The sequence below is a fragment of the Microcaecilia unicolor genome, chromosome 4, assembly GCF_901765095.1.
Source record: "Microcaecilia unicolor chromosome 4, aMicUni1.1, whole genome shotgun sequence".
Classification (NCBI taxonomy): Eukaryota; Metazoa; Chordata; class Amphibia; order Gymnophiona; family Siphonopidae; genus Microcaecilia; species Microcaecilia unicolor.
Window position 1 is genome coordinate 297,911,372 of NC_044034.1, and position 14,093 is coordinate 297,925,464.

The following is a 14,093-nucleotide window of genomic DNA, read 5'->3' on the forward strand; positions in this document are numbered from 1 at the left end:
CCCTAGCTGCTCATCCAGATGTTGCCCGATTTCTCAGAGGGGCGCTACATCTTCGTCCTCCATTACGGTCGCCTTGTCTGTCTTGGAAACGGGAGCTCGTATTGAAAGCACTCCGGCGATCTCCTTTTGAGCCACTTAACCGTTCTTCTGAGAAGGATGTGACTCTCAAGATAATCTTTTTAGTGGCAATGACGGCACAAAGAGTGTGTGAACTGCAGGCTGTTTCCTGCCAGAATCCTTTTCTACGGTTCTTGGAGTCCGGTGTAACCGTCCGAACAGTGCCTTCCTTCCTGCCTAAGGTGGTTTCAGCTTTTCACCTTAAACAGCGCATTTTCCTGCCTTCCCTTCATAAGGAGGACTTTCCGGAATCCTTTGGGCAGTGGCGCCCTTTGAATGTCCGCAGGGCTCTGTTGCAGTATCTACAGATGTCAAATGAGTTCAGGAATTCTGACCATCTATTCTGTTGGCAGGTTCACAACGCGGGTTTCCGGTGTCTAAAGCCTTTATGGCCCGTTGGCTTAAGGAAGTCATTTTTTCTGCTTTCAGGTCGGTCTCCGCCTGAAACGTTTAGAGCTCATTCCACGAGGGCGACGTCTTCTTCATGGGCTGAAACGGGTGTCCTTTCTCTACAAGAGATCTGTCTTGCGGCTACCTGGGCTTCTCAGCTCTCCTTTGTGCAACATTACAGGCTGGATGTTGCAGCACGACAGGACGCGCAGTTTGGGGCGCAAGTTCTTGCTCGCAGGGTCGCATGTTCCCACCCTATTTAGGGAGTGCTTTTGTATATCCCATCAGTTAATGGATTCATCTGCTGTTGATGACAAGGAAGGGAAAACTAGGTCCTTACCTGATGATTTTCTTTCCTTTAGTCACAGCAGATGAATCCATGATCCCCCTCCCTGTCTGACTTTGTTTTTGTACAGATGCTTCATAGATGTTTTGTCTCATCAGGAGTACGTGAAGACAAACTCTCAGAGATGCTACATGCTGTTATATAGCAGGAGGTTGAGAAGGTCCCTCCTTTGCTTTGTTCTTGCTCTGGTTCAGGGAGCGTTTGTTCACTGTGAGGAAAGTTCATGTTATTTTGTCTTTCTTCTTCACTCTGCTTTGGAAATTTCGTTTACTGAAGGTAGAAGGGGCTGAACGTCCAGGATCACTGTGTACTTTGTGTTCTCTATCTCCACCTGCTGGTAGGCAGATACAACCTATCAGTTAATGGATTCATCTGCTGTGACTAAAGGAAAGAAAATTATCAGGTAAGGACCTAATTTTCCCTTCTGTCAGTCATGATTTTCTGTTTTTCTGGCACAGTGTTGACAAAGGATATGTGCTATTTCATGTTTTTCTGTGTACAAGCCTTCTGACAGCACATCACATACAGCAATGAGGTGTGTGACCGTTTCCGATTCTGCAATATAAAAGCTGTAGCTATGATTTACTGTGTTGTTGGTTTTTTTGTTTTCTACTACGAACAGTCTTCTCCATTGTCTGTCCTGTAGTACAATTATTAATCTCATCTTTAGGCTTAAATTAGTCTTTCCTTAATTCCTTTGTCTAGTTTTGATATACTTGTGAGATTTATTTGGGGGGCAATGTCTCAAATGGGTTATTTTTGCACATACTTTGACAGTATCTCACTCCAAAGCCAGGGTATGTAGATTATGAGCTCAGTCTCTCGAATTTACTGTTAATGCTCACTGTAGTACTTCTATTGTGTCAAAGAGAAAAAGAGCTCTCTTCTGGAGTTCATAAGATGTTACATACATATAATGCCATTACAGCCCAAGGACCATTCCAAACAAATGGGAGCCAGCAGGTAGAGAGAGACAACTCTAATGAGTTGTGCCTCATAAGCTCCCGCGCTTAGGAATCAAGCCAGTATTCTCCATTTCCAGCAAGTGGGATAGCAGCTCCTGTGTGCTGTAGTGACTTCTCTGTGGCCTCATAAGTACATAAGTATTGCCATACTGGGACAGACCAAAGGTCCATCAAGCCCAGCATCCTGTTTCCAACAGTGGCCAGTGCAGGTCACAAATACCTGGCAAATTCCCAAAAAAAAGTACAAAACATTTTATGTTGCTTATCCCAGAAATATTTTCCCCAAGTCCAATTTAATAACGGTTTATGGCCTTTTCCTTGAGGAAGCCGTCCAAACCATTTTTTAAACTCCGCTAAGCGAACCGCCTTTACCACATTCCCTGGCAACGAATTCCAGAGTTTAATTACACGTTGAGTGAAGAAATATTTTCTTTGATTCGTTTTAAATTTACTACATTGTAGCTTCATCGCATGCCCCCCTAGTCCTAGTATTTTTGGAAAGCGTGAACAGACGCTTCACATCTACCCATTCAACCCCACTCATTATTTTATAGACCTCTATCATATCTCCCCTCAGCCACCTTTTCTCCAAGCTGAAGAGCCCTAGCCACTTTAGTCTTTCCTCATAGGGAAGTCGTCCCATCCCCTTTATCATTTTCATCGCCTTTCTTTTCATCTTTTCTAATTACACTATATATTTTTTGAGATGCGGCTACCAGAATTGAACACAATATTCGAGGTGTGGTCGCACCATGGAGCGATACAAAGGCATTATAACATCCTCATTTTTGTTTTCCATTCCTTTCCTAATAATACCTAACATTCTATGTGCTGTCTTAGCCGCCGCAGCACACCGAGCTGGAGGTTTCAACGTATCATCAACAATGACACCTAGATCCCTTGGTCAGTGACTCCTAACGTGGAACCTTGCATGACATAGCTATAATTCAGGTTCCTCTTTCCCACATTCATCACTTTGCACTTGCTCACATTAAACGTCATCTGCCATTTAGACACCCAGTCTCGTAAGGTCCTCTTGTAATTTTTCACAATCCTCCCACGATTTAATGACTTTGAATAACTTTGTGTCATCAGCAAATTTAATTACCTCACTAGTTACTCCCATCTCTAGGTCATTTACAATCATCAAACTGGTACTGTTTGATGTGAAGTGTATCCTTATGCGCTATCTTACCGCTACCAACAATTTCAGGCGGTCTGTTCATCTTTTTGTCCTCTTTGCGGGACCTCAGAAGGATTTGCCAACCTCCAAAACAGTGACTCAATGACTTAAGAAGGTTATTTCTTCAGCTTACATTCTGAGGGGTAGATTGCTCCCATGCACATCAAGGCTCATTCTTCGGCAGAGTCTAGGGCAGTTTCATTGGCAGAGATCTGTAGGTCAGCGACTTGGTCATCTTCTCATTCCTTTGTTAAGCATTACTGTTTGGATGTGTCTGCTCAAGCAGATGCTTCCTTTGGGGCCACAGTTCTCGCTGCAGGGATATCACAGTTCCTTCCCTCCTAAGGATTGCTTTTGTATATACCATTTATCTGGACTGATCCTTAGGACATAACGGATGGAAAAATTAGTTAATTACCTGATAATTTTCTTTCTTTTAGTGCCAAAGGATCAGTCCAGCGCCGGCCCGCCCTGTGATGGTAATTTTGGGTGTTTGTATTCTGATTCCATTATTTGTAAGGCACGAGGTTTGCCCTTTATTTCATAGTTCTTTTTCTATGTAGAGGCTGGAGTTTTTTCCTCTGGAACTCACACTTTCACTGGTTTGTTAACGAATACTGGCTTGGTTGCTAAGCGCTGGAGCTTATGAGGCACAACTCATTAGAGTTCTGTATCTCCACCTGCTGGCGGATGGTGTGAACCTGTTTGAACTGATCCTTTGGGACTAAAGGAAAGAAATTACCAGGTAATTGATTTTTTCCTTTATCCAGGAGTAATTGGAGTTTATTTTGAAACTATACTGTTAAAATACCTCTATATGAGAAATAGAGATCAGATAAAGGGGGGGAGGTAGGGGGTTGGTAGGGAGCAAAGGGTTTGGTGTTTATACTGCGTTCTTGATTTCTACTTTTTCAGTTTTCTTCTTGGTTGCCCTTTTGAACTCAGTAAAAATGATTTAAACATAACCTGCGCATGTAAGCCTAGGCATGTCCTTCCCAGGTCCATGTACATCCCTTGCAGTTGCACGCTATGGATTTTGCATGCTCAATTTGTAAGGGCATTTATGCGTGTAACTCTGAATTATTGGCAGCCAATTAACACCAATTATAGGCAATTGGTTATTTACATCAATTAGCAGCTGATAGTATTCTATAACTTGCACGCAGAACTTTGTACATTGAGTGTTAAATTATGTATGCAAATTTATATATTTAGGAGGCTAGTGATCTTTCCTTATTTTCTGGCCTTTCATTTCTTGTTAGTAGGTCATATTCAGTAATAACGTTTGTTGCACAAAAGATACTACTGGGTAAATGTGAATATCTTGTTTTGTAGATAAACTCATTGGTGTTCATTGTACACATGGCCTAAACAGGACAGGATATCTTATTTGCAGGTGAGTTTGGGCAGACTCTTCTGAGTTGTTGATGAGATCTTCCATTCTGGTATTGAGGCACATCCAACCCTTTTTTTTTTTTTGTCTAGAGCTTCAAAATTTATTCCATTGAATTCTCTGCCAGCAATCTCTTTTTATGAATGTTAAAAACTCTGTATGCATTTTACAATGTGTAAGAAATGTGTCTGGAGATAGGATCTTGCTCCTGTAATGTTAAGTACACACATTCTTGCCCTGCTATGGTGTTATGCATATTACTGAAAATACAACCTCACTAATAATGTAACTTACACAGCACAAGCATACATTACTTTTTCTTTTAATCCTTATTGCTGCTGCTGCTGCTGTTATTAATACTTGGCAGAAATTTTCAGGATTTTGTACACTACGTTCCCTAAGTGCTGTCACTCATGCTAATATGTTTGTTCAGGTACCTCATCGATGTTGAAGGCATGATCCCAAGTGCTGCTATAGAAAGTAGGTATAAGTATTTTAATGATGATTTAGGTTTCTGACTTGATGGCTTAACAGTTTGAAAGTGTCACAGTGAGATTTGGTAGATGGTAAAACAAAGAAAAATAGTAAAGAGTTGAGTACAAAACCGCATACCAATAGTACATCTGGTTGTTTCTCCATTACTGCTTTATGGAATCTATGGATTTCTGTATTCATAAGGGTGACAAAAAACAAGTGAACAATTCCTTGGTACACAGAATGTTTACCTTGGTGCTCCCTATTACTCCTCTGTTGTCAGATAAGATAGTTCAAGACACCAGGCTAGAAGCTATCCAAGGGACGGGAGTACAAAGGATGGATCACTGTGCACCAACTAGCTGCCTTCTAATATTTAGAACTAGCCTATAATATCTTAGTGGTTCCCAAACCTTTTTGGTTCATGGTGCCCCTAGACCACGCATTTTCTCTTGGGTCTTCTCCCGCCCCCCCCCCCCCCCTCCCCTCCCCTGCAATGACTGAGGTGGCAGCAGCAGTGTGGAGTCCTGCCTTTGCAGAGCTCTATATTGTCTGAGGAAGACAGTGGCATACTTCAGCCACTGATGCTGGCACTCCTCTGCATGCTCAGTTCAACTTGGACATCCCTGCCAGCCGTTCCATGGGCGCCACAATTTTGAAGGGAGTCTTAAAATATGGTGTGGCTCCCCTGTGAATTTGCTGCAGTGCCCTGGAGTGCTCCGACACAGTTTAGGAATTGCTGTCTTGGTTAAAACAAAGTACTAATGCAAAAGGCTAACAATAAATGGATTGCAAAATGCATTTTTTTTTTGCATGTAAATAAAATGCAAACGTCTTCATCTTTAGTCTTTAACAGATGCAGAGGACATGCTATAGAAAGACAAAATTATATCAAGGATCTTAAGCATGGACCCATCAGAAAGTGAGTTTCCTGGTTGTGTTTGTATTTATTTATGTCATTTATATTTACTTGAAACCAAGAAGAAACCATAAGAATATATTTATTTATTTATTGCATTTGTATCCCACATTTTCCCACCTTTTTGCGGGTTCAGTGTGGCTTACAATATGAGTTAAATGTTGGAAATACAATTTGTTACAGATTGGTTATGGATTACATTTTGCATAATTATGTGAAACAATTGAAGTGTCATTAGGAGTGTAACAATGGAGCACAAACATTGGAAGGAAACAATGGGAGCTTAGAGGGCGATAAAAAGGCATAAAGACATATGATATATATCTTTCTGTGATTGAAGGTATGAATGATGTGATATTACGGGAATGAGAGTTCCGAGGTGAATGTGTGATGCATTCGTGAACAGTAGGTGTGGACTTTATGTGTTTTGGTTCTTTCCGTAAATCTTTTCGAAAAGATGGGTCTTCAATGATCTGCGGAAGGAAGCTTGCTCGTTGATTGTTCTTAAGTTGTGTGGCAGTGTTTTCCAATACTGCGTGCTTATGTGAGAAAAGGTTGATGCATGTAGCGTTTTGTATTTCACGCCTTTGCAATTGGGGAAGTGGAGGTTTAGGAAGGTTCGGGATGATCTTTTGGCGTTTCTGGGTGGTAAGTCTATTAACTCAGACATTAAGGCTAGGGCTTCGCCGTGAATGATTTTGTGGACTAATGTGCATGCTTTAAAAGTGATGCGTTCCTTTAGTGGAAGCCAGTGCAGTTTCTCTCGTAATGGTTTTGCACTCTCATATTTTGGCTTTCCCAAAGATGAGTCTGGCTGCCGTATTCTGGGCTGTTTGAAGTTTTCTCAGTGTTCTTTGCAACCTGCGTATAGTGAGTTGCAGTAATCCAGATGGCTGAGCACGAGGGATTGTACTAGGCTGCGAAAGATGGATCTTGGGAAGTATGGTCTTATCCTTTTAAGTTTCCACATGCTGTAGAACATCTTTTTAGTTGTGTTGTTAGCATGAGTATCGAGCGTTAGGTGGCAGTCGATAGTGATTCCAAGGATTTTTAGCGTTTCTGAGATTTGAAGGTTCAGGTTTGGTGTGTTTATAGCTGTGAATTCTTTTGTGTTGTATTGGGAGGTGAGTTATTAGGCATTGTTTTTTCTGCATTTAATTTCAGACGGAATGCATCTGCCCATGTGTTCATGATGTGTAGACTTTGATTTCGTTGAGGATTTCGTTAATGTCTTGTTTGAAGGGGATGTATATTGTCACATCATCAGCGTATATATATGGGTTGAGGTTATGGTTTGATAGGAGTTTTGCCAGCGGGATCATCATTAGGTTGAAGATGGTTGGTGAGAGAGGTGATCCCTGTGGAACTCCACATTCAGGTGTCCATGCCTTAGACGTGGTTGAATTTGATGTGACTTGATACGAACGTTGGGTTAGGAACCCTTCGAACCAATTCAGGACATTTCCTCCAATGCCAAAGTATTCGAGTATGTGTAATAGGATTCCGTGGTCAACCATATCGAAGGCACTTGACATGTCAAATTGTAGGAGGAGTATATTGTTGCCAGTTGCAATTATTTGCTTAAATCTAGTCATAAGGGTGACTAATACTGTTTCTGTGCTATGATTCGACCGGAATCCTGATTGGGCGTCATGCAGTATTGAGTGTTTAGATAGTTTGTAAGTTGTTTGGTTACCATTCCTTCAGTTATTTTGGTTATTATTGGTATGGAGGCTACTGGCCTGTAGTTGGTTATTTCACTCGTGCATTTCTTTGTATCTTTAGGAATTGGGGTGAGTAAGATTTTTCCTTTTTCTTTTGGGAAGAGTCCGTTCTGTAGCATGAAGTTCACATGGCTCGTTAGGTCTATTATGAATTGTTGAGGAGCAGATTTCATGAGGTAGTTTGGGCATGTGTCTAGTTTGCAGTGGGATTTGGCATATCGTTTGAGAGTTTCAGAGATGAGGTCTTCTGATAGTGTTTCGAATTCGGTCCATGTTCTGTCTGCAGGGTATGTTCCTTCTTCTGGGTCAAGACAATCTGAGTGTGGCGTACTCAATAGGGCTTGCAGGTATTTTGAGTTGTAGTTGTTTAATTTTCTCCTCTAAGTATTTCACAAGGTTGTCCACATCTGGTACATCTTTGCTGTTGTTTGTAGCTGGTGTGGTGTCTAACAGTTTATTCACAAGGTTGAAGAGTTTGTGTGTCTTTGTAGTTTGGTCCTATTATTGTTTTGTAATGTAGTCTAATATAGCAGTTCATACAAGGAAATGAACTGAAATGAGCAGACTACAAGAGTGGAAGAAGCCAAACCACAGTTCTCAAGTGGATCACCAAGTCATTTATTCATCCAAAGTTAAGACTGAATATTTCCCAATTCTGACAGATTGAACCCTACATGAGCCGTGTTTTGGCACCCAAAGCCGTTGTCAGATTTGGTTTTTAAAGCTGTACACCAGTTATGCACACTTTACAGTAATCTCACTGGCTTAGAAAAACCCCTGACGAAGGCATTGGGTGCCGAAACGTGGCCTGTGTAGGGTTCAGTCTGTCAGAATTGGGAAATATTCAGTCTCTGCATCTGTTTTATCATGTGAAATTAGATTCCGTAGTTTGTTCCAGGTGTTGCTTCACTGATCCTTTGGCATACACTAGGAGTTTGATGCAGGGGTCCAATGCAGTTGCAGTGTTCAGCCAGAACCAGTTCAGCTGTCAGCCTGTTAGATCAGTACTAAATGCTTTGAAGCGAACCACATATGCTGGATCATTGTTGGGACACCATCATAACATGATGGATGGCATATGGTTGTCAGTATCGCTGAGCATGAGATACATCGATCTCTACCCAGCAGTGCCATTGCATGTTTGAAAGGTTCGAGAATGGGTCTGCATCACATGAAGCTTCTCTCACTCAGAGGCCATTAGGAAACTCAATGTGTGTTTATGCTGAGGTTGAGTCAAAAGTTGCTATCAACGCTTCTTTGTTCTGAACCACTCCCTCAATCACATCTAGGGTAGAATTCCACCTGATGGACACATCCTGAACAAGCATTTCAGAATTTACATTGTTTTCACTGTTGATCCTCCAACTCCACTTGGTTTGCGGGGCTATTTCCAATGGCCAACAATTTTTCTACATTTTGCCAAGATGACCTCTATGCCACACTCGCCCATTTCTTTCTTAACAGACAACTGGAGAGCATGGATAAAGCATGGCATATACTCAAAAAGCAGCAGACCAACCACAGCAGTCACATTGCGAGCTTTGTCAGTACTGATAGTTGTGACTGTCATAGATTCCCCCTTCCCTTGAAACCTCGACATGTTCTGTACAAACTGAAGTTGAGTGATGTTCTGCCACATAGTAAACAATTAGTGGATAAGACTGCAGCGTCCAAATATGGTTCAGCATGTGACACATGACTCCCAAGTAGCTGTCATTGGCTAATGATAGTAACATAGTGATTTCAGGTAAAGACCTGGATGGTTCATCCAGTCTGGCCAGCTGTTACACTCGTTATCAATTCATGATTAAATTAACAATAAGTGTGATGTAAAATACTTGATCATTGCTCTCTTTAGTGTTTCTGGAACATAGACCATAGAAGTCCGCTTAGATCTGTCCTTACATTCCAACTGCTGAGGCTGCTGTCGAAGCCCACTCCAGCCTGTCTTGTCATTTGCGGGATGCTGACTGAAAAAGTTTGCCCAGCACTGTCCTCAGTCTGTTGAAGCCCATTCCAGCCCATCCTAAACCGGATTGCCATATATGGGACACAGACTGTACAAGTTTGTCCGGCACAGGCCCTAGTTCATCACAGCTAGAGTCGCCATCTAAGTGTCACTTGAAGACGCCTGGTGCGGATTGACTTAGAACAGAGTTTTGATAGTACTGCCCATTACAAAAATGTTTAACCAGTTAATTTCTTCTGAATCCCTTCCGGCATCGCTTAACTTAGAGCAAATCATTGTGCTCCCTAAGCCGGTTCTTCCGTGTCTCATTCATGAGTCACAAGTAGGCTTTGTCCAGGTTTGTTCGGTGGCCAAAAATCTGCGGAAAATTGTGGCAACATTGGAATTGAGAAGGTGGACAATTACTTATGTTTCAACAATTTTTATCGATGATGTTGAAAACAACATACATAAGTCAACAAATTCAGCATACAGCCGTATGTCTCATAACTAACAAAGCAAAGCTAAGTAATCTATCAATTTCACCATCAACATTTATCCCTTCCCCCACTCCCAACTTCCCAGACTCCTCCCCATCCAATTATATGTGCTCATTGGAGTTTTATAAAAATAATAGCATCCAACGCCAACTGTCTTCTAAGTAGAGGACTGCAAGAAAAAACTGTTCAAACTGCAAGAATGCGTTGTCCTACCTATTAGGGGGAACCCTGAATGTTCCCTCCCCTACCAGAGCCTCCCCTTCCTCCCAATTACTAAAGTCCAATTCAATAATAGAGGAAGCTCTAAGTCAACAAGCATAGAATGAAGAGCAAAAAGGGGTACCCCCGCTCCAAGCAAATGCCCCACCTCCCTCCCTACCTCCCTAGACCCGCAGTCCTCTTTAGCCCAGGGCCAACTCCAATTACTGACAACTCAGCAGATCCCTTCCCCCAACCTCCCCTTGTACAATTGCTATTAATAAGTTTTGGTGCTGAAAAAGCATTTGAACGCGTGCACTGGGAATTCCTTTAGGCAGTACTAGATTGGTATGGGTTCTCTGGTTGGTTGGTTGGTTTCTTTCAGTTATCAGAACTTTATACTCGGACCCACATGCTAGGTTGATGGAAACAGACTATTAGTTAAATATGGAGGCTAGACCAATTTATTTTTTCATTCATTCTGGAGTTACCGCAGAGTGCAGGGTTTTTGGGTGATGATTACAAGACATATGAATACATTGGTTGGGGGGGGGGGGGCCTGGCGGGCATGGTAGAACCGTTCTTATTAGACAAAAAGGAAGCATTTGGTGGTAGGTCTAGGAGCAATATTCTGCTTCTCCTTAAGATGAGTTTAGTAGGATGTAAATGTGTATTGCAATATTGGGTAACTGCTGAGCCTCCGAATTTTTGGCATTGGAGGAACCAATTATACCTATTGGTGACCTGGGAGGCCAGGGATGCTCAAGGATTCCCTAAAAGAAGAAAGCAATTTCTCCAGGTGAGGGAGCCATACCTTCATCTCTGCATCCAAAACGTTGTGGTTTGATCATTAATACCGTGTAATACTTGATGTGTTTTTTACTAGCCTATACCCTATCTGTGGTGTCGAGCGGTATTAAAGAGCTACAATGGGGGGAAGTGGAAGTTCAGTTAGGGGGAGTTGGGCTGGCCTTTTTTTTTTTAACCGTTTCTTTGTCTTGAGCTCGGAGGGTTATAAGAGTGCAGGCCTTCTGAGCTGTCTTAGAGAATTGTCAAGGGTAAGGGGCATTGGGGAGAGAGAGGGATTGGCATTTTTCATGTTGTGGAACAACCTTTTTGTACAAAAACAAAGCTATGTAGCTGTTATGTGTTTCGTTTCTTAATAAAAATTGTTTAAACATAAACAACATTCATGCCTGATTTAAAGTCTTAACCTCTGCAACCGATACTTTTATATATATTTTTTAACCATTTTCCTTGTTTTATCATAGTTACCCTTTTGAAAATTAAATGGTGCTACAGTAGATTTCCTTAGTGACTGCACTCCAAATTTTGATCATGTTATCACTGTTTCCCAGTGGACCCAATACCATTACCTCTTACTGATGGGTCCTGGACCAGTTGCTCCAAGAAGCAGTCATTTATTACGTCTAGTAATTTTACCTCCCTAGCACTGATGTGGCATTTAACCAGTCAATATTGAGGTAATTAAGTAGCCCATTATTACACTGTTGCCAAATTTGCTAGCTTTTCTTATTTTTGTTAACATATGTTCATCTGGATGATGCAGAAACTAAAACATATCCAAAAGTTTGTGGAATTTGAAAGAGAGCCCCTATATATTTCCAACTCTAACATAAAACTGGAGGAGACAAAATCAGGGGGCAAGGGGAAAAGACTGTTTATATTCGAAGGCACCCGGCGCCAATAGTTCTTTGTGTACGTAGAGGGAGAGGTCAAATGTACCAAGGGGTCATCAGCAAAAGCCGATATCTTAAACACTTCCATACCCACCCACACACCTCTAATCTCAGGGTTAGCCAGAATTTCCCTTGTCAAGGGTCAAAACAAACAACAGTGGGGACAGTGGGCAGCCCTGTCTCATTCCCCTGCCAATAGAAAAAGTAATAGAGATGGAACCATTAACCAGTATTGATGCATGTTACAGTTTAGATGTGATACTCATTAAACATGGCTGTAAGATACATGACACAAACACAAGCAGCGAGAGCGGGGTGGACACCCGATGCCCAATGTTCCAAATGCAACAGAGGACGGAATACCTTTTTGCATGCATTTTGGAGGTGCGATAGAGTAAAAATATTTTGGAGGGTGGTGCATAAATACCTAGAGAGCATCATTGATCAAAAAATACTCCCATCCTGGAGAGGAGCACTTTTAAATAGAAAGACAGCCTACGGGATTTCGGATAGGAATTTGGAACAATTGGTATGCAGGGCTTATGCCGTGGGGAAAAAATGCATACTTAGACACTGGATGCAGGAGGTGCCGCCCTCCTTCTGGCATTGGAGAAATAGGTTTCATGAATTGATGCTATGGGAGGCCAGGGAAGCCCAGGGCAATTCCAAGAAAAGAAAGAAGTTTATCTCCATCTGGACCACGTATATACAAAGTATATCCCATAAAGCGAGAAGTGCAATATTAAACAGATTTTCCACATAGGGGATCATAAAGGTGGGAGAGGATAATGGTAAATAGAGTTCAATAACACAACATAAGGTAGAGAACCTTAACCAACACAGTAACACAAGGGTGAGTGGGTGAAGCAACTGAATGGCTCAGGAAGTGAAGGTGGAATATTTCATGAAAAGGGGGGGAGGGGGAAGGGGATGGAAGGGAGGGAGATATTAGATAAGGGGTTAACCGCAACGCAAATACAAGTTATTATTCTTGGAAAGTGCGGATGGCGGATAATGTTTATTGATGTTTATTACTCTATTTTGGAATAAGGAATAGGTTAAAGACAATATTAAGGGGGGGAGGGGGGGAACTGGGAAGAAAACTGTAAATCAATTTGATGATAATGGTAGCGGATTGGTGTACATATGACTGACAAAGTTAAAACTGTTATGTATTTAATCAAAGAACTGTATTAATCTGTGACATCATCAATAAAAACTTTGAAACATAAACATGGCTGTAAGAGGTTGAACAATATCTGGTACCAGGAGTTTATAAAATTCGGCTCTATAACCATTTGGACCGGGTGCTTTAAACCGGGAGCTATGCTTTATGGCCCAAGCAACTTCATCCTCTCCGACAGGTTGACTAAGGGAAGCAGTTTGAGCTTGCGTTAAGGGTGGTAAATCAAAACTAGAAAGATAAGTATCTATCTGGATCCAAGCCCTCATCAGGATCCCCTCTATATAAGGCTAAATAGAAACCTGTAACGGCATCAGTAATGCCCTGTGTATCATGAATCATACAACCACCATCCCCACACAGAGGCAACATTTTTGACAAACTTGCTGGGGGTCTAAGCGGGTAACAAAATATACATAAAAGCAATATAAAATACAATAAATATCAAATGCAATGTCAAGACAATAAAGCAGCAAACCTCTAACCATATATCCTCAGATCGCCAGTGTAAACAAATGTTTTCAACCTCCTTTTGAATAAAATAAAAAATAAAATCATAAGAATACATTCTGAAAATGACCCTGAGAAGCCTAATAAGAGGTGTAACCCTGTTGAATATACTAGCAGAACAATATGTCCCACCATATTCTGGAGAGTCTGTAACTTCCTATGTAGATACTCATATGCACCCATATATAGCGCGTTACAGCAATTAATTGGGATAGTATTAAAGCCCGCAAAACCCAATTAAATAGGTCAAATTCCACAAACCTTTGAATATGTTTTAGTTTCTGCATCATCCAAAAAAGCCTTCTTAGCAACATAGCCTACATGTGCTTCTAAGGATAATGTAGAGTCCAAAACCACTCCTAACGCTTATATTAAGGATTCTAGCTTAAACATTTATCACCTATTGTAAAATTGGAAAGTGGGACCAAATTATAAGCAGATGCTAAAAGCAGAAATTGTGATTTTTCTTTGTTCGATTTCAAATGGAGGGAGCTTACCCAGTCCTCTACCAAGTCCAAAAATGGTTGCATTAATGGAAGTGCA

At 41.4% G+C, this 14,093-nt stretch overlaps 1 protein-coding gene across 1 annotated transcript in view; it reads left to right on the forward strand.

Moving 5' to 3' along the window:
• DUSP11 (dual specificity phosphatase 11) overlaps positions 1 to 14,093 on the forward strand; it is a 61,923-nt gene that overhangs the window by 22,836 nt on the left and 24,994 nt on the right. Inside the window, exons 5-7 of the mRNA XM_030201780.1 lie at positions 4,337 to 4,397; positions 4,828 to 4,874; positions 5,715 to 5,790. Of these exons, the coding sequence (XP_030057640.1) occupies positions 4,337 to 4,397; positions 4,828 to 4,874; positions 5,715 to 5,790 (184 nt within the window). The remainder of the gene's footprint in view (positions 1 to 4,336; positions 4,398 to 4,827; positions 4,875 to 5,714; positions 5,791 to 14,093) is intronic.